The 19256-nt window shown below is 45.7% G+C and overlaps 1 protein-coding gene across 15 annotated transcripts in view; it reads left to right on the top strand.

Annotated features, from left to right (window-relative positions):
* The window catches only part of GAPVD1 (GTPase activating protein and VPS9 domains 1), a 58557-nt gene extending 53518 nt beyond the window's left edge, over positions 1–5039 (top strand). For all 15 annotated transcript variants that reach the window (XR_014559932.1, XR_014559933.1, XR_014559934.1 and 12 more), the window contains 3 exons: positions 408–480; positions 1744–1941; positions 4006–5039. Coding sequence is in view for 12 of the 15 variants with exons in the window: in XM_083721148.1 (XP_083577274.1) it covers positions 408–480; positions 1744–1941; positions 4006–4146 (412 nt within the window). In the remaining 3 variants the exon portion in view is untranslated. The remainder of the gene's footprint in view (positions 1–407; positions 481–1743; positions 1942–4005) is intronic.
* Positions 5040–19256: the final 14217 nt, after the last annotated feature.

Below are 19256 nucleotides of genomic sequence, written 5' to 3'. Positions count from 1 at the left end.
AAGAGAAGAAAATGAGGGCTTGAGATTCTGGAAGAGTGGCAGCCTTGCCAACGCTTGGTTTTTTTCTGTGCCAAAATAAGACAGGATAAGCGTGGATATTCTGATCTGTCTCTGAAGCTAGCTGATTGGTTTTTTAATTGCAAGTTCTTGTGTCCTTCAGTAACCTCAAAATGTTACATTCACTGAGGCATTATATTTAAATACAATTAGTCGCTTAAGCCATACAAGTTATTGGGTTGACAGCCCAGACTCTTTTGTAGGACAGATTTTTGTAAGGGGTGCTGCTGCAAGGAACTGAAGGTTGCGTAAGGAAGCCCCCTGCTACCTAACGGTGCTCGCTATGCAGAATCCCAGATTGTGCCATCTCTATTACTTAAATTGTTTGGTTCTCCTCCCTTTGTTTCTAGGCTTCTTTACGATCACATACAGAGGTTATCTAAAGTGGTGACTGCGAACCATAAAGCACTCCAGATTCCTGAGGTAAGTCCTTGGTGGTGCATGGTACCTGAGAGTAAGACTTTGTCTGAACTGTATCACTTGTGACTGAAGATGGCAGTTCATGATGTGGACTGTCACTGTAGTATGGGGGTAGGGGGTTGAATTTTGCGCGCGCGCACACACACACACACACACACACACACACACAGAGCGAGTTTGGATGTGCTGGAGTTGGGAGAAGGAAGAACTCTTCTCCCTAAACATTCAGATTGATTGTGTGGAAGTGATTGAAAGTTTGGCCATGTGGCTGTGGCTCAATGGCAGAGCATCTGCTTTGCATTCAGAAGGTCCCAGGTTCAATCCTTAGCATCTCCAGGAAGGGCGGAGAGAGACTTCTTGTCTGAAGCACTGGAAAGCCACTGCTGCCAGTCAGTGTAGACCGTACTAAGCTAGAGGTCGTGCTGTGTGCTTGTGAGCTTTAATGCCATTCCCTTTCTGGGCTTGGGGATCAGATTAGACCGAAAAGCACCCAATAACTCAGTCTTAGTTCTGACTGAATTGGTAAGTACATGAAAGGGTTTGCGTCACTTAATATTTGCGGGTACAAGTTTTTCTCCTCACCACAGTGAGGTCTGGAAGTAGTAGTAACCGTCCTGTGGCTCTAGCTTTTCTAAGTGCATCCAGTCCTTTTAGGCTCAATGGATAAGTAGTCCTAGCAAGTCCATATTTAGTAGCATGTGGAAGCTTCCTTGCCTTTTGTGTGCTGGCTCCCTACAAAATCTTCATTGTTTTGTACCAAAAAACCAAAAACATCAGTGGTTAGAATCAGTGCAGTTTTGAAAGTTTCAGTCTGCCTTCTTGATTCAAAACAGGCCTCTGGTTGTTTCCAATCGTGGGTGAACACTTGCTCCTGGATCTCAGGAATGATCACGCAGAATTTGTTTACGATCCAAATACAAAGCAAACAGGAAAGTTTTCAAAATACGTAGTAGGTGTTAGTTATAATATTGCATAACATTTGCGTAGAGGTCTCAAGCATTCAGAGCACATCACTCGCAGGTTCTAGTTGTAATATTTCCAGCAACCCAGTTAAGATAAGTCAGCGTTAGTATTTCCCAAATTGCAGACTGAGGCTCCAAGGGTGAGCGAGTGTGCCTTGTTGAAGCCTCCTAGTGAGTTCACAGCCAAGGTGAGATTTGAACTGGGGACCTTCTGATTCATAGCTTGGCCTTTTAATGGTTATGCTACACCAATCACAGGTATTTTAATAAGCTTGCATATTTACATCTTCTCCTTTCCTTTCAGGTCTACCTCCGCGAAGCACCGTGGCCATCAGCACAGTCTGAGATCCGCACCATCAGCGCCTACAAGACCCCCCGGGACAAGCTGCAGTGTGTCTTGCGGATGTGCTCCACAATCATGAACCTGCTGAGCCTGGCAAATGAAGATTCTGTTCCTGGGGCAGACGATTTTGTCCCTGTTCTCGTCTTTGTTCTCATAAAGGTAAGGGTGATGTCCCCATAAAAGAGCCTTGCGCCTCTCTCGCTCATGAAACAACTCAGACTGCAGATCGCTTTTTAGTATTTCCCTACGTGAAACATTCTCTGCAGGTGTCGTAATTTTTTTAAAAGTGAACTAGCCTGGTTCCTGCTTGCTCTGCCCTTTGTTTGCACTGGGGGGGGGGGGAGTATTCAAGAGACATGGCTGAGAGTAACACAGTCCATCCTCCTGCCCCTGTCTCCCATCTGCCATTTTGCAGCACCTGTGGGCTAGGCTTCAAGCCTGTGACAAAAAGGGACATTTGCTCTCCCAACTGCAAGGTGCAGGTCTGTGCCCAATAGAGATGGCTTTCCACACCCAAGAACCATGCAAAGGTCATGGGGGCTATTGGGCACTCCTTAGAAGAAAATATCCAGTAGGTATGGAGCAGGATATACTGTTTTAGGCTAGTCTCCAGTCCAGTCATCTTGTCCAACCCTCTGCAATGCAGGAATCTCAACTTTTAAAGATACCTCCCCAAAAACTTACAATTCCCAGCGTAAACTACTGTTCCTATTATTCTTGGTTGTGGGGGGATGCTTTACATCAGGCATCCCCAAACTCGGCCTTCCAGCTGTTTCTGGGATTACAACTCCCATCATCCCTAGCTAACAGGACCAGTGGTCAGGGATAATGGGAATTGTAGTCCCAAAACAGCTGGACGGCCAAGTTTGGGGAGCCTGCTTTACATGTATGCTGTGCCTTACCTGCTTCTGTCTGGTTCAACTGCTGTGGCAGCTATTATCCAGTGGCTGGACCAGGCCTTGGGAGGGGGGTGCGTCATTGGTGAAAAGAGTCTCCAACAAGCACAGTGCCTCCACCTGCTGCTTCACTTAATCCTGCCATGGCAGCAGCCGCAAGGTGGCATGTATGGCTTAAGGTCCTTTGACTTCTTCCAGGCCAGAGGTGTGTCTCCTCTGTACCCTTTTCTCATGAGAGGGTTCAATTAGGGGGTGTTCAGTGTCTTTCTCTGGAAGGCCCTGCCCCTCCTGTGCTGCGTGGTGTGTGGTCCGTCTCCATCCTCCACCCCGACAAACCATCTCTCTTTCTATGAGGGAGAGAGAAGGGGCGCAGAGGGGTGGTCATCAGCCCTTTCAGTGCCCCTTCTTTCCCCCTTGGCCAGCATTATCTTCTGGGAGAGAGGGACACAGTTCCTCCCTCCCAGCATATCCTACCCTACATATTATTTTTTTGAGTGGTGGGGAAGAAATGAGATTATAATGTAGGTTGCAAGCAGAATAAAATTGGAGGTGGAGGAGGGAGAGAATTGGGGTAGGGAGTCTTCCTGCATTTTGAGGGGGAGGGTGTACCCTAGCTACTGCCTCCATCCTGTAGTGGGGTGGTTGGAAGGGGGCTAAATGTCTCAGCTCCTTAAGGTATCCTTGTTCATGGGGACCCCACCCCGATCCTTCTGGGCACCTGCACTTTGCTGCTGCTGCCGCCAAGGAACCAAGCGCCATCATCTTCCTCCTCGGAAGGCAGGTACCTTCCCCATTACTTCTTCAGATTGCAGAGTTCAGAGTTCAATTGTATTTCTAAATGGTATTCTTGCCTGCTTTCCAAGCTGTTATAACGGGGGGCGGGGGGGGGGGGCTAGCATGGTGCCCTCAATATGTTGTTGGACTTGAGCTTCCATCATATATTATGATGATTAACTGCTTGATGCCAAAATAGGCTTCTAAGCAGCTTACAAGTATAAAAACCCATTGCATGAGCGTTAAAATATAAATACTCTTACTTAAAATATGCAACAAAACAATACCATTAGAACAACAGAGTAATTAAAACAGGAGTCTCAGGTTGAGAGAGCAAAGGAATTGCCTGTGTAAACAGGTGTGCCTTCAAAAGCAGACGGGATGCCCATGCAGATGGGGACCTCTCATATTTCAGCAGGGTGGGCATTCCATAACATAGGCACCATGGTGAAAAAAAAAATTATGCTGGCTAGGGCTGATAGGAGTTGGAGTCCAACAACCTCTAGAGGCAACAGACCTGCCAACCGTGACATACATCTCCTCCTCTCTGCAGGCCAATCCGCCCTGCTTGTTGTCCACTGTCCAGTACATCAGCAGTTTCTACGCCAACTGTTTAACTGGAGAAGAATCCTACTGGTGGATGCAGTTCACAGCGGCAGTTGAGTTCATTAAAACGATAGACGAGCGCAAGTAAGCCCAACCCAGCCAGCATCTCTGCTGAGAACCAAATGGCTCACAGAGGAGGACCTTTATGAATGTATGAAGCCTGGTCTCTGCCCATCAGGCTACAGGAAAACAAAGAGAGAAGACCTCCATGTGTAAATACTGTAAAGGAGTTCCAAGCATTTTCAAACAAACCTTTACTAATTCCAGCAGGGTGGTTTGAGGTATTATTTTGGGTGTGTGTGCTTCCTTTTCTTTTTGAATCCTCTTTCCCATAGAAACTAGCACTGTGTCAAATCTTAATTAAAATAAAAGGGACCACTTGTTAAAGTATCCTGGAATCTCCAGGCATTTTTTCTGCTGCCACAACCTCCATGTCAAAAAATTTTTTTCCTTAACAGTTTAGTTAGAACTTTTTAAAAACTTGGTGAGTGGAGAGAATAAAGGTAAGCACTTTCTAATGATCTTTATTTACGAGAATTCATTTGTCTTGTTGAGACGGAATGCACCAGTCACAGAGGAGAGTTTGCAGCAAGTGAAGGGGTCAAACTTGAATCATGAAAGAGCAATGTATTTATTAAAATGTAAATGCTCACCAAATGGTATACTAAAACTGGAAGATATTCATATGGCCTTTATCATAATTAGCACATTCTTTCTAATTTTGGACAGGGCATTAGAGTTATTCATCTGTTGCACAAAAGAGGTGATGTTTAAGGGTTTATAGGGGGAAGCGGGATTGCTTGAAGAGAATTTAAAAAATAAGTGAAAGAAAGAAACATCAATAACCTTACGTTTGTTTTGTTTGTTTTCCTTCGGAAATACTGTGTATACTGTACAAACCCGAAATGGAACTTTCCCCCAACGAAACCAGAATCTGTAATATATATTTTGATTATTCGTATTAAAAGCATACATCAAGCATTTGGGTGAAAATCTTTGTGTGTCTTTTGGCTTCTCATTCTCTTTGCTGTTTGTAGTTTTAAACTGGTTGTATCTAGGATAACACTCCTCTTTTTTCAATAAGAAAAACAAATATATAGGGGTTTATTGTACAAATTATGGGGCTGCTTTTGTGTGTGTGTAAAAGCAGTTGGTTGAGGACTAGGCATAATCTCTGGCTATCTTGGAGATGTGGGGTGGGGGGAAGCAGAGAGGAAAATGGGGAATTGAGGTTGGGGGGAGGTGGAATGAAGTATCCAGGATGAAGGCCAGGCTGGCTGACTGGCTTCCTGTACAGCAGGACTCCACAGATCATTTCTTACTTATATAGTGCTATCTTTCTGCAATGACAGGGCATGTCCCCGTCCCAAGGAGCTTACAATTTAAACATAGATACAAAGGGATATAAGAGAGGAAGTGTTCCTAATCAGAGAGAAAAATAAGTAGCTGTGTGTGTGTTTTGCTTGTACGTTACATAATAATAAATGGACTATGATAACCCCCCTTTCCCCAGTGTAACCTTAGCCTGGGGAGCCTGTGATTTTCCAGATGTTAGGACCCCCATCTCCCTTCGGCCCCAGGTAAGGATGGATCAACCAAGGATGATGGGAGTCAAGAGTCTAGCAACAGCTGGAGGGTCACAAGTGAACATGCAAACAGGCCCCAGAGTTTACAGTTGTGTTTTCTTTGACATAGCAAGCTCAGCTCGGACCCTGCCTTTGGCACTCTCACCACGACACTTCTGCCTGTGGGTTTGATCAAACTTGTTGCTGCACATATTGGGGGAAAGAGCTAAAGTGTTGTTTTCCTCTTGAGTTTTACAAGTTAAAATATGATGGATTGTACAGTCAAGGGGTTGTCTCTCAGTGGTAGAGTATCTACTTTGCATGCAGGAGCTCCCAGGTTCAAACCCCAATGGCATCCAGGTAGGGCTGGAGAGACTCCTATCTCCAAAACAGTATGGTTGCTTCCAGTCAGTGTAGGCAATACTGAGCTAGATGGACCGAAGGGGTTCTCAGTTTCATGTATACTGAGTAGCAGCCCCTCTCCAGGCTTTCAAGCAGAGGTCCTTGTCATTATCTGATTCCCCCTTTCTCTTTTTGGACAGTATAGGAGAGGGGTTACGAACCTGCTGCTCTTCCAATGCTGTTTGACTCCAACTCCCATCATCCCTGATCCTTAGCCATACCAACTGGGACTGATGGGAGTTGACATCTAACAGTAGGAGGACCAGGAGTTCCCCACTTCACTGCACCCAGAGGCAGAGAGCAGGGTTGCGTTGTGTGTGATGGCCCAATTGCCACCCATACCTTGTTTTCTGGGAACAAAATTTGTAACAGCTCTTTCAACTCTTGTGGATAAATGTATGTTGGGTTAGTTTCTGGTGAGCCACTGTTTTGTTTCCACTTTAAAAACAGAAGCATGAACGATGAAGGCTTAAAAGACAGAAGCATTGATGTCTTTTTCAATTGGCACATTTCACTTCTGCTTACGAGACTGTTGGCCGTTTAGCCAGCTGCTCTATTTCATGTTCCTGAATGGGATATTCAACATCCTCATACATAGCTTGAAAATAGACCCAGTGGTCAGGTGGAATTTGTGTGGATAGAGGGGAAACAGCCTTGGGGGAGCCGGAGGTAACCAATTTCCAAAATAGTGACTGATTTCCCCCCCTTTGCCGTGCTAATTAGGTTCAACCAGCATTTTCTGCTGTAGGCATATTTTTGGTGGGTTATTAGGGCTTTGTATACTTTTTTGGGGGACGCACTTTGGGTTAAACCACAGAGCCTAGGACTTGCTGATCAGAAGGTTGGTGGTTTGAATCCCTGCGACGGGGTGAGCTTGGTCCCTGCTCCTGCCAACCTAGCAGTTCGAAAGCACGTCAAAGTGCAAGTGGATAAATAGGTACCGCTCCGGTAGGAAGGTAAACGGCATTTCCATGCGCTGCTCTGGTTCACCAGAAGCGGCTTTGTCATGCTGACCACATGACCCGGAAGCTGTACGCCGGCTCCCTTGGCCAATAAAGCGAGATGAGCACCGCAACCCCAGAGTCGGTCACGACTGGACCTAATGGTCAGGGGTCCCTTTACCTTTAGCTATACTTTTTTTAAAGCGTGGACAGAAAGATAGGCACATTTGAATTTGATCCAACCTAGTTTTTGGAATGGTGACTGCAACTGTTGCTCAGAAAGCAAAACGTTTGCTGCGTTCCACAAGAGCCCTCAGGGAGGCTGTGCATTTAAATGACTGGTGTCTGGCACAGAATTGAACATACCAAAAACCTTTAAAAATAAAAAAATCAAGTTTCTAGCCCTTACAATGAAAAAATAGAGAGCTTGCTCTCACCAAATACTTGAAGATGAGTTTGTATGCCTGCTTCAGTCGTCACTCTTGTCAGCTGCCTGCTTTATGAGTGGTGCCACGCAGAGGGGAATCCTACAGTAGAGTCAGAATCTGTGTTTGTCTGCATGGTACTGGTAAGAAAATGTTGCATCGTATCCTCAATATGTTTCTGTTCAGCCAGGTTACCTCTCTTTCCAGCATGCCATTCTGTTCCATAGGGTCTTGTTCCCTACTTTTCTTTTCCAGCTGTCACTCAAAATTCTATTGCTACTGAGCATGCTCAGTTCTTATTGGGCTGCTTTGTTGGGGGGGGGGTGTCCTTTTTATTTTAAGGAACTATTTGTCTTCTACAGACCTTGCAGATACCTCACTTTTCTTTTCCTCAATGGCTCCATTTGGTTATTAGAATATTACATCTGTATAAAATGTCACATTTCTGTCCCTAAGGCATTGGAAGGGGAGGGAGCAATACTTAACTTCTTTGCACAAGAGCCAGATTCACACTTGGCCAGAAGTGGGTGGGGGTAGTCTCACACCCACACGCTTGCAATGCATACAGTTTCCCCTCCTCAATTCCTGCAAATCAGTTTAGGAAAGCAGCTGCCTCTTGGGGGATTTCCCCCTGCTCAAGTCACTTGCAGACTCGATATTTCCAGCTGAGATTCAATTGCATACTGGCACTGCAAACTCCAGATTGTGCAAGAAGTCTTGCACAACCCACTTCTCTTTCTCGGCAAAGATTTGACTTTCTGCAATAAGGAAGAAGTGATTGCAAAACATATAATAATAAAATTGTCCAGTAGCACCTTAGAGACCAACTAAGTCTCTAACGTGCTACTGGACATTTTAATTTTTTTTATATATATTTCAGCTGCGTCAAACCAACACGGCTACCTACCTGATTGGAAAATGCATAGTAAAGTGTGGGACCCTTGCTTTGATTCAGCATCATCTAACCTCCCCACAGACAAATCAGACCAAATGCTCATTTAAATGGCTAATGTTATTTAATTTACCTGCAAACACTTGATAAGCATATACAGTAATCTGGAGGGACCCTCCCTCTCTTGGGGTTGTATCAGTGATGTTCCCTGAACACTCTCACACACCTCTTCCTCCCCTCTCTACAACACACATACCTCAGCTGCTGACACTGCTGTGGGACTCTTTCCATGATCTCAGGGCTCCAGCATTAAAAGGGAGGTGTTTTTCTGAAAGCCCTATCCCTGGCAAAGACCTGGGCATATTACCTGTGCATGCCTTGAGTGACATCTAGTGGCCAAGTTTCTGTACTACCCTAGGGCTCCCCATTTAGTATGACCTCTGTGACCTTAGGCGCTGTTAAGAGCATAATAGAATCTGCTGGATTAGGCCAATGGCGCATTAGTCCAACATCCTGTTCTCACAGGGACCAGCCAGAGTCCCTAACGGGAAGCCCACAAGCTGGAATCAAGCAAATGAGCATCTCCCCTTCTGCGAATAGTATTCAGAAGCATAGAGCCGCCAACTGTGGAGGCAGAGGATAGCCATTGTGGCTAGTAGCCATTTAAAGTGTTATCCTCCATGAATTTGTCCAACCTGCTTTTAAGGCCTTCCAAATTGGTGGCTGTTCCTGCTGATGTCAGTTACTTATACATCACTGCCTCCTGCGGGTCTGAGTTTCAGAATTTAATTGTGCCCTGCTTGAATAAGTCTGAATCTTTCTACACTGGATGTTCCTGAGTTCTAGCATTATGAGAGGGAGGAATAAAAATTTCTCCTATTCACTTTCTCCAAGTTATGCATCATTGTATGAACTTCTATCATGTCCCCTATTCCTTGGTGTAGTGGTTAAGAGCGGTAGTCACATAATCTGGGGAACCGGGTTCGTGTCTCCGCTCCTCCACATGCAGCTGCTGGGTGACCTTGGGCCAGTCACACTTCTTTGAAGTCTCTCAGCCCCACTCACCTCACAGTGTGTTTGTTGTGGGGGAGGAAGGGAAAGGAGATTGTTAGCCGCTTTGAGACTCCTGAAGGGGAGTGAAAGGCGGGATATCAAATCCAAACTCTTCTTCTTCTTCTTCTTTTCTTTGCTAAACTAAAAAATCTCCAATGCTGCAACTTTTCCTCCTAGGAGAGCCACTCTCCGCCCCCCCACCCCCGATTATTTTGGTTTTCCTTTTCTGAACCTTTCCCAACTCTGCAAGATGCTTTTGGAGTGAGGCAGGCAGAATACCCAGTATTCCAAATGCAGTTTTGCAGTTGTATACAGTGGCACCTTGGGTTAAGAACTTAATTCGTTCTGGAGGTCCATTCTTAACCTGAAACTGTTCTTAACTTGAGGTACCACTTTAGCTAATGGGACCTCCTGCTGCCACCACCACGCGATTTCTGTTCTCATCCTGAAGCAAAGTTCTTAGCCCGAGGTACTATTTCTGGGTTAGCGGAGTCTGTAACCTGAAGTGTCTGTAACCCGAGGTACCGCTGTATATCAACATTATGATATTGGCAGCTTTATCTTCAAGTCCTCTTCTAATGGTGTCTAGCATGGAGTTTGCCTTTTTCACAGTTGCTGCACACTGGGTCAACAGTTTCATCAAGCTATTGACTACAATCCTAAGGTCTCGTTCCTGATCAGTTTGCCAGTTCAGCCTCCAATGTTTCTACATTCACTGGTGATCTGTGAAAGAGCTCCATACTGAGTATTTTCCTTATTTTTGGTTGTTCAAAACTGCTGTGTGTGTGTGTGTGTGTGTGTGTGTGTGTGTGTGTGTGTGGTGTATGATTTGTCATTTCAGCCAATCCCGGGCAGCTGACCTTACAAAATGCTGGGCCTGAGTTGTGCCAATCTCCTCCGCCATGGCAGCTCTCCCCACTGCCTCCACTCCTGCCATAAAGTCCCTGCCGTGTGATTGACCTTGAATCTCATTCGCTCGCTGCCGGCATTTTTCATCCCCTGGAAGATGGCGTTTGGGGACCTTTCCATCATTAAGTGGATTTACAGCAATTTCCTTATGTGTTTTCTCCAAGGGATTGTGTTATGAGAGGCACATTAAATCTCCATTAATACCTCATTATCCCACAGATAAGATTACCATGATAATGAGGCAGAAATTCTAATTGTCTCACTTCTTATTGTGCCTTTCATTAAATCATATACCTGGAAGCGTGAACAGTAGGAGGGGTGTTCTTGAGCCAACAGGCCCCTGGGAAGGCCTACAAACACACATATGTACACACCGCCCCAGGTGTTTTGGGTGGGTGGGGGTCTGCACAGAGGGGCATTCCCATAGAGCACTAGTGGATTCTCTGGGATCCATTCCTTAACGGTTTAAGAACCGTTACATATGTAAACTACCTCCGTTTACGTATTCAAGGGCCAGCAAGGCCATTGGGCATAGGGAGGCAACTGCCTCAGGGGGCAGAAGTTGAGGGGGCAGCAGCAGCAGCTCCTTGACTGTTCCCTCTGTAGGAGGGCAGGAGCTGGAGTGCCCTGTGTCAGCAGCCCTCGTGTGGGCTGGGGGATTCTGCTATTCCTAGCCTGATGCCAGCAGTGAAGTTTAGTCAGCTCTCAGTAGAGTCACCATATGAAAATGGGAGAGGGAGAGGCTGGGCACCATTTTGTCCTTTGCCTCAGGTCTCACAATGTCTGGAGCCAGCTCTGCTGGGGACTGCTGAACATTCAAGTGTAAATAATAGTCTTAAGAGCCCTTCCAGACATCCTTTTCATTGCACATTCATGATGATTTGAGATCCCACTTTTGAAATTGCTTTCTCCTGCAAAAGTTTCAGGGTGGGCAACCTGCTTCATTTCCAGTCGGCGTACATCCTGTTAACATCCTGCTGAAATCCTGTAACTTTTCATACCATAAATGTTCTGGCATGTATTTTTTCATTCTGCTTTTGCTGCACCACGGAGCAAGAGTTGCCTTGCAAGTGACAGTAATGCAATACAGTGACATTAGGGACGTGGGTGGTGCTGTGGTCTAAACCAGTGAGCCTCTTGGACTTGCCGATCCGAAGGTTGGCGGTTCGAATCCCAGTGACGGAGTGAGCTCCCATTGCTCTGTCCCAGCTCCTGCCAACCTAGCAGTTTGAAAGCACCCCAGTGCAAGTAGATAAATAGGTACCACTGCAGCGGAAAGGTAAAGGGTGTTTCCATGCGCTGCTCTGGTTTCCATCACGGTGTTCCATTGTGCCAGAAGCGGTTTAGTCCTGCTGGCCACATGACCTGGAAAGCTGTCAGTGGACAAACACTGACTCCTTTGGCCTGAAAGTGAGATGAGCGCTGCAACCCCATAGTTGCCTTTGACTGGACTTAACTGTCCAGGGGTCCTTTACCTTTTAACCTTTTTACCTTACAGTAACATTGGCAGAGCACTGCAGAACTACTGATAAAGTGGAATGATGCACTGATGGTCCGACATGAATCTACCATAAATGCACTATGTAGCAAAAACATCCCCAGTCTAAAGTGTCCATAAGTCTGTTGTGAAGTTTGGTTCCACGACACTTAAGATTTTGCCATGCTCCCTCCCCACAAGACCTGCTACTTTTAGTCGGCCTCTGCTGACAAGCTTCCAGATTTATCAGGGTTCCGCTGCCCCAGCTTTCTCTCATCTGCTTCGCTCCACCTACAAGGTTTGTATCCACCTAACTTGTACTCAGACCCATTGAAATCAATGGACCTGCCTTAGTCATCTCTATTCATTCCAATGGGTCTAGTCTGAGTCGGACTAAATGTTGGATGCAGCCCATAGTATTTCTTTCATTCTCATTTATCCTAAGAAGAGAGAGCAGTGGGGGTGCGGGCTTCAAGTTGCTTTGCCATTAGGACCCTGGGCCACAGGGTTGACAACCTGTTTTTTTTTAAAAAAAAAACAGGTCCTGCTCCTGTGCCTTGAAGTTTTCTACCAAGGTCTTAGGCTGATCATGTTACTTTCTAGTTTGGAAATGATTCTGCGTGGCAGGGAAACTTGGCTGCTTACTTTAAAAAGTATTCTTTCTTTCTGATCATGGCAGAGGTGCTCCCCACCCCATCCCAAAAAGGTGTTATCGACTAAGCACAGAAACGGAGCACAGAAAAGATGGTAGGCTTGAAGACAGGTAGAGTCCAAGCTCTTTGGAAATCTGCTGGCTGCGATAAAGCAAATGTGTTGCATGCATGAGGTTCTGGGTTCAATCCAGGGCATCTCCAGGTAGGGCTAGGAAGGCTCCCTGCCTGAACCCCTGGAAAGCTGCTACCATGCAGTGCTAAGCTAAAGAGACTGATGGTCTGACTATGTATGGGGAGTTTTCTATATTCTTACACACCCCACATGCCCCCTCTGGTAAAAAAAGAATCTTAAGAGTCCTTTGAAAAGAGTTGTTTTCTGCCCAATGCACCTCTGCCAGTCAGAGAATGCATTGCTGGGCTAGATGGGCCAATGGTCTGAAATCAACACAAAGCAAATTTGTTAAATGTTCAACAAGAATCTCTATTCCCTGAAATTTGCTTTGCTTGCTTGTCCCCCGCCCCCAGGGAGCAGGGGGATAATTCCAGCTTCTCAAAGACCAAGTAAAATACAGGCGGCTTTATATGGCACTACTGTGTCTTCAAAAGCAGCAAACCAGGCTGCTATTCAACGGGTGCAGCCACTGCTTGCATTGAAGTGACATGATTGCAAGTTACTGCTTGATGTGCTTTTGACATTTGGTTATTTGTAAATTATTGTACATATGTGTGTGTGTGAATATATCATATCTTATCATCATATCATAACATACTTTATTATAGATTTTGTTTCCGTTATGTTGCAAGCGACCAGTATGGCAGCCTAATTTTTTTCCTTTAAAAATACTCCCCCCCCCCCCATAATTTGTTCATTTCATCTCATTCCATTTATGGATCACTTCCTACATAACATCTCGGAGCAATCTAACATTAAAAACACCAGCAATTATAGATACAGATTACTTATTTAAAAACAAATCAATTTTGTCATTAAAACCATTTAAAATCCAGTACAGATGCAGCCTGGGATTTATTATTAAAAATAAAATAAAATCCTGAAGCTTGTTTATTAAATATTGTGACAAAGCTTCACTTGTTGAATTCCTGTCTGTTCCACCACCATGAACGGCCCGGGAGAGCTCCCTGGGAAGAAGGGTTGATTGTTAACCACTCTGGGAATTATAGCTTTGTGAGGAGAACAGGGGTCTCCTAACAACTTGCAACATCCTTAACAAACCCCATTTCCTCTAATTCTTTGTGGGAAGCCATGACTGTTTAAAGTGGCATCATAGCGCTTTGAATGCATGGTGCGAATGTGGCCACAACATGCCAAATGGCCTTGGCGGATGATCAGCCTGACCGTTCCCCGTTCCTTGACAAAAGCTGCGCCGCCCCTGCCCTGCAGCCTTTGGCAGGTGCTCTGATTGACAGCGACAGCTCCAGAGCCGGCGGGAGGGAGCAACGGTGTCGAGGTCGGCCATTATTCACCGCCACCCTGCCGAAAGCTCCCCATTGGCCTAATAATGAGACCTGCCATTAACGGCTCGTCCCCCCATGGCTGAGGCAGCTACAATGGCGGAGCCCTTGCTGGGCCAATGACTAAACTCAGGGCAGGACAGCTTGACCCCAGGACAGCTTCCAGAGCCCTGGGGTTCAACAGGCTGCTAGGAATGTGGGCCTAGAGCCAAAACCAGGAGGGTGGAAATAGCTTGGAGGAAACAGACATGTTCAAAGTCCTCATCCCAAACTAGCCTATGTGCAAAATGTTTAGTGTGGCCCAACTTTTCAAAAGTCTTGGCATCACAGGCTGAATGGCTCTGGTCTTGTTCAGACCAGGACTTTGTTTCTTTGGAAGGGCAGAAAGTTTTCATTTTGAAATGTTTAAGAACATTGAGGGCTGGAGCTCAGGTCCAAATCCCATTTTATTTTTATTGCAAAAGCAAAAAAACAACAACCCCAGTTTATTTTAGATCTTGATATATAAACCTTTGTATGTAATGAATCTCCTGCCAACCTAGCAGTTCAAAAGCACGTCAAAGTGCAAGTAGATAAATAGGTACCGATCTGGCGGGAAGGTAAACGGCGTTTCCATGCGCTGCTCTGGTTCGCCAGAAGTGGCTTAGTCATGCTGGCCACATGACCTGGAAGTGGTACACTGGCTCCCTCGGCCAATAAAGCGAGATGAGCGCCGCAACCCCAGAGTCGGTCACAACTGGACCTAATGGTCAGGGGTCCCTTTACCTTTATGTAATGAATGGGAAAATTCATAACTGTTATGAGAGATGTAGCTTTGCATGCAGAAGGTCCCATGTTCAATCCCAGGCCACTGTGGATAGGACTGGGAATGTCCTATCCATCTGAAACTCTGGAGAGCCTGAACAATATTGAACTGGAAGCACCAACAGCCTGACTCTGTTTAAAGCAGAATCCTGTTTAAATCTACTCTTTTTTTCAATACCATGAGGACTAGAATCTTACTTATTTATAGCAGACAGGCCCTTAGCTCAGTAGTAGAGCATCTCCGGGGGAGTGGGAAAAGTCTCACTGAGTTATCAGGAGCCATTGCAATGTATTCCACTAGCAAAAAAAAAGGTAAAAGGACACCTGGACAGTTAAGTCCAGTTGAATTCGACTATGGGATGCAGTGCTTGTCTCCGTTTTCAGGCCGAGGGAGCCAGCGTTTGTCCACAGACAGCTTTTCTGGGCCATGTGGCCAGCATGACTATACCACTTCTGGCGCAACAGGACACCATGACGGAAGTCAGAGCACATGCTGGGCTGGTTGAGCCAGCATGTAGTCTTTGAAGAGCACCACCCTAAACCCACTGCTGGATTTCAGATACGGTCTCTGGAATGCTACACACAATTCTGTTCACCTCACATTGGAGAGGATATTGTAAAGTTGGAAGATGTTCAAGAAAGGGCAACCCAAATGTTCAAGGTGTTGGAGCAGCTCCCCTGTGAGGAAAGGTTACAGCATTGGGGGCTTTTTAACTTGTGGAAAAGGCAAGTAAGAGGGGCACAAGTTTCTAAGACGATGCACTAGAACATGGGAACATCCAATGATGGTATTGGAAGATTCAGAGTGGGGGGGGATTCTTCACAAAGTACTTAGTTAAGCTATGGAACTCCCTCCCACAGTGTTCATCAATTTGGATGGCCTTTAAAGAGGATTAAACAAGGGGTCAGCAACCTTTTTCACCTGTGGGCCAGTCCACCATCCCTCAGACCTTGTGGTGGGATGGACTATATAATTTTTTTTTGGGGGGATGAACAAATTCCTGTGCCCCACATATAACCCAGAGATGCATTTTAAATAAAAGCACACATTCAACTCATGTAAAAACACGCTGATTCCCGGACCGTCCACGGACCAGATTGAGAAGGCGATTGGGCTGCATCTGGCCCACGGGCCTTAGGTTGCCAGCCCCTGGATTAAACAAATTTATGGAGGACAAGGCTACTAGTCACGGCGAATATACTCTGCCTCCATAGTCAGAGGCAGTTCTGCGTCTGAATGCCAGTTGCTGGATATTACAGGTGGGGTGAGAGCTCTTGTGCCCAGTTGATTGTGGGCTGCCCATTGGGGCATCTGATTGGCCACTGTGAGAATATGATGCTGGACTAGATGGGCCATTGGTCTCAGGCTCTTCTTAACAGTCTTATGCTCCTTCCCCACAACTGCACCCAAACCCAATGCTGCACCTGTCCAACGCAGGTGTAGCTTGACAGATCCTTCCCTTCTTCCTTCTGCTTCTTCCCTGCCAGCCACGCAGCCACTTAACCAAATCGCATGCAGATTCATTGGGTTGGGGTTAATCAACATTCATTCATGTTTCCAAGTTTAAATGGAGCATTTGTTTAATTATGTGCAAGTAGCAATACATTCTGGCCATTATCTAAATCACTATTTTATTTCCTGGATGTGGTTTCATAATGCCCAGCTTTCACACTCCAGCCTCTGCATCATTAACAGAGAAGAGTTAATGAATATAAAAGCATAAAGGCTAATTACACTTTAATTTACAATCATGATCTCATTTTGGGACTGGAGAAAATCTGTTTTGAAAAACAGCTTCTTCCTTTTTCTTTTTCTTTTTTAAAAAAAGAACTACCCAGTTTTAAAGACCTGGAGTTGAGGACAGGAAGATGTCTGGATCTCCACCAAATTAGAATGCAGGGAAGGGGCAAGAGATTAGTGGCAGAGCACCTGCTTGGCATGCAGAAGGTCCCAGGTTTAATCCTCTGCATCTCCAGATAGGACTGGCATAAGACACTCTATCTAAAACCCCAGTCAGTGTAGACAATACTGAGCTAGATGGACTAACCTTGGTCCAAGTCAGCGTATGACAGCTTTCTGTGTCCTCTACATTTCAGAACTATGCAGACTACTTTATTTTTAGGGAAAGGGGCCATAGCTCAGTGGTAGAACATCTGCTTTGCATGCAGAAGGTCCCAGGTTCAATCCCCAACGGTATCCCCAGGTAGGGAGGGGAGAGAACCCTGCCTGAAACCCTGGAGAGCTGCTGCCAGCCAGTGTAGAAAACTTAGCATAATAGAATCGTAGAATTGTAGGGGTGGAAGGGACCCTGAGGATCATCTAGTCCAACCCCCTGCAATGCAGGAATATGTAGCTTTCCTGGGCTGGCCGTAATATCTAATCACTTGGCTCTTGTTGAAAGGGTCTGGGCATGAGATGAGTGATACAAGGGTGAAAGCAGAGCTTTCCAGACTTTCCATGTTGGGGACACACTCTTCAGAGAGGCAGCCTTTCATGACACAGTAATTCATTTTTACTAGCAAACCAGAGGTTAAACTAACCCCTTTCCAGTCCCGGGAGGAGGGTGGCAAGTGTTCGGGTGACACACCTACACGCTGCAGCCGACACACTAACGTGTTGCAACAAACAGTTTGGAAAGCTCTGAGGTAACATAAGGTAACATTTATTTTCATACAGTTTTTTAGTCAAAAGGCTGGTTGATGAAGCAATGGGGCAGAAATATGTGCAGTTTCTCATTTTGCTGCACCTTCAGAGCTTTCTAAGTTAAGCTCTTGGTCCTCCAGTCCGTTGACATTGGACTCCAGTTCCCATCAGCCTGAGCCAGCATGGCCAACGGCCAGGGATGATGGGAATTGTGGTCCTCATTTTTAACACCAAACTCCCTGAGAGACCCAGTGTGGTATAGTGGTGAGGAGACCAGGGTTCAAATCCCTATTCATCCATGAAGCTTACTGTGTGTGAACTTGGGCCAGTCACTTCCGCTGAAGCTAACCTACCTCACAGGGTTGTTGTTGTTGTTGGGGTTAACTGGGGAGAGGGACAGCCATTCTATTTTTGCCACCTTGAGCTCCTTGGAGGAAAAAATGTGAGCTATAAATGCAATCAATAAATAAATTTTACTTTTTGCAACAATGTGCAAAGTGAAACATAAAAAGGTAAAGGTAAAGGACCCCTGACAGTTAAGTTCAGCCACAGACGACTCTGGGGTTGCGGCGCTCATCTTGCTTTACTGACCGAAGGAGTTGGCGTTTGTCCACAGACAGTTTTTCCAGTTCATGTGGTCAGCATGACTAAGCTGCTTCTGGTGCAACGGAACACCGAAACCAGAGCAGCGCATGGAAACGCTGTTTACCTTCCCGCCGGAGTGGTACCTATTTATCTACTTGCACTTTTTTGGCGTGCTTTAAAACTGCTAGGTTGGCAGGAGCTGGGACCGAGCAACAGGAGCTCACCCCGTCATGGGGATTCGAACCGCCGACTTTCTGATCGGCAAGCCCAAGAGGCTCAGTGGTTTAGACCACCGTGCCACCTGCGTCCCTGAAACATACCTCTTGCTTAAAATCCACACATTTCTGAATTTTGCAGTGCAGATTTCCATCCAAATCACACTTACAAGAAATGTGTGTTTGAGGGGAGCGGAGGCATCATAATGCTTAGTGAAAATACCATACCTGTTCTGAGATGCTTCAAGGTGTTTTGAAGAAAGTAGACTAGTTTACCCCTGGAGCAGGAAAGAGGCTGTTATATGAAAAATTGGGGTTGGCCTTTACAGCCCAACTCCCTCAAAGGACACTGTATCCCCTAAGTCCATTATTGTTCAGAGAAGAATTGGGTGGAAGCAGGAACCTGTAGAAGAAAAGCAAGGAAGATCTTTATTTTCTGTTGTAACAGCGCTCCCCACCCACCCACTACTTGCAAGGAAGTGAGGACAAAGTTGTGTGATAGCTTTTAAAGGCTTTAAAAATTGCCCAACCCCATAGCCAATGACCACCAAAAAATTTGAGAGTGTGGCTTGTCTCCTGTGTGCCTATACATGATAATGCTTGCTAATGGCCTAATCCCGGCCAGTCTTTCAAAATGGGAAATACTCTGGTTCTTGAAACGATTGTCCCAGACCTGTGAGCACAGGACATGGAAGGATTTTGCAAGTGAAAAGAAGAACTGTTGGGAAAGGTTTTTTGCAATATACTTTCTTCTACTGCAGAGGAAATATTTGGGGTCATTAAGAGAGTCAAGATGGCTTCGGAATTGCCCTGTGTACTAAAACAAAATGTATTTTTTTCAGGGAATATTTCCTAATTTTGAAGAGTGGAATATTGGTTTTCTGTGGAATGTGGCCTGCTATGTGCACGCACATTAAAATTATTATAACAATCCCTTCCTCTGGGGCTATAATTTTAACTAAAATTGTTGTCCCACTATACAACCTGGTATCCACTCTTCCCAGATGTTGCAGCTGGATGGTTTTATGTAAACCTGAAGAGGGACTTGCATGACAAGTCTCTCAAGACTATTTACAAGTGAAGCAGTACACATAGGCAGACATGGGAGTCTGTAGAAGAAGAAGAAGAGGAGGAGTTTGGATTTGATATCCCGCTTTATC

The sequence above is a fragment of the Podarcis gaigeae genome (genome assembly GCF_964106915.1).
Source record: "Podarcis gaigeae genome assembly, chromosome: Z".
NCBI classification, from domain to species: Eukaryota; Metazoa; Chordata; class Lepidosauria; order Squamata; family Lacertidae; genus Podarcis; species Podarcis gaigeae.
The sequence above is the reverse complement of the archived record's forward strand: the minus strand, read 5'-3'. Positions and strand labels throughout refer to the sequence as shown.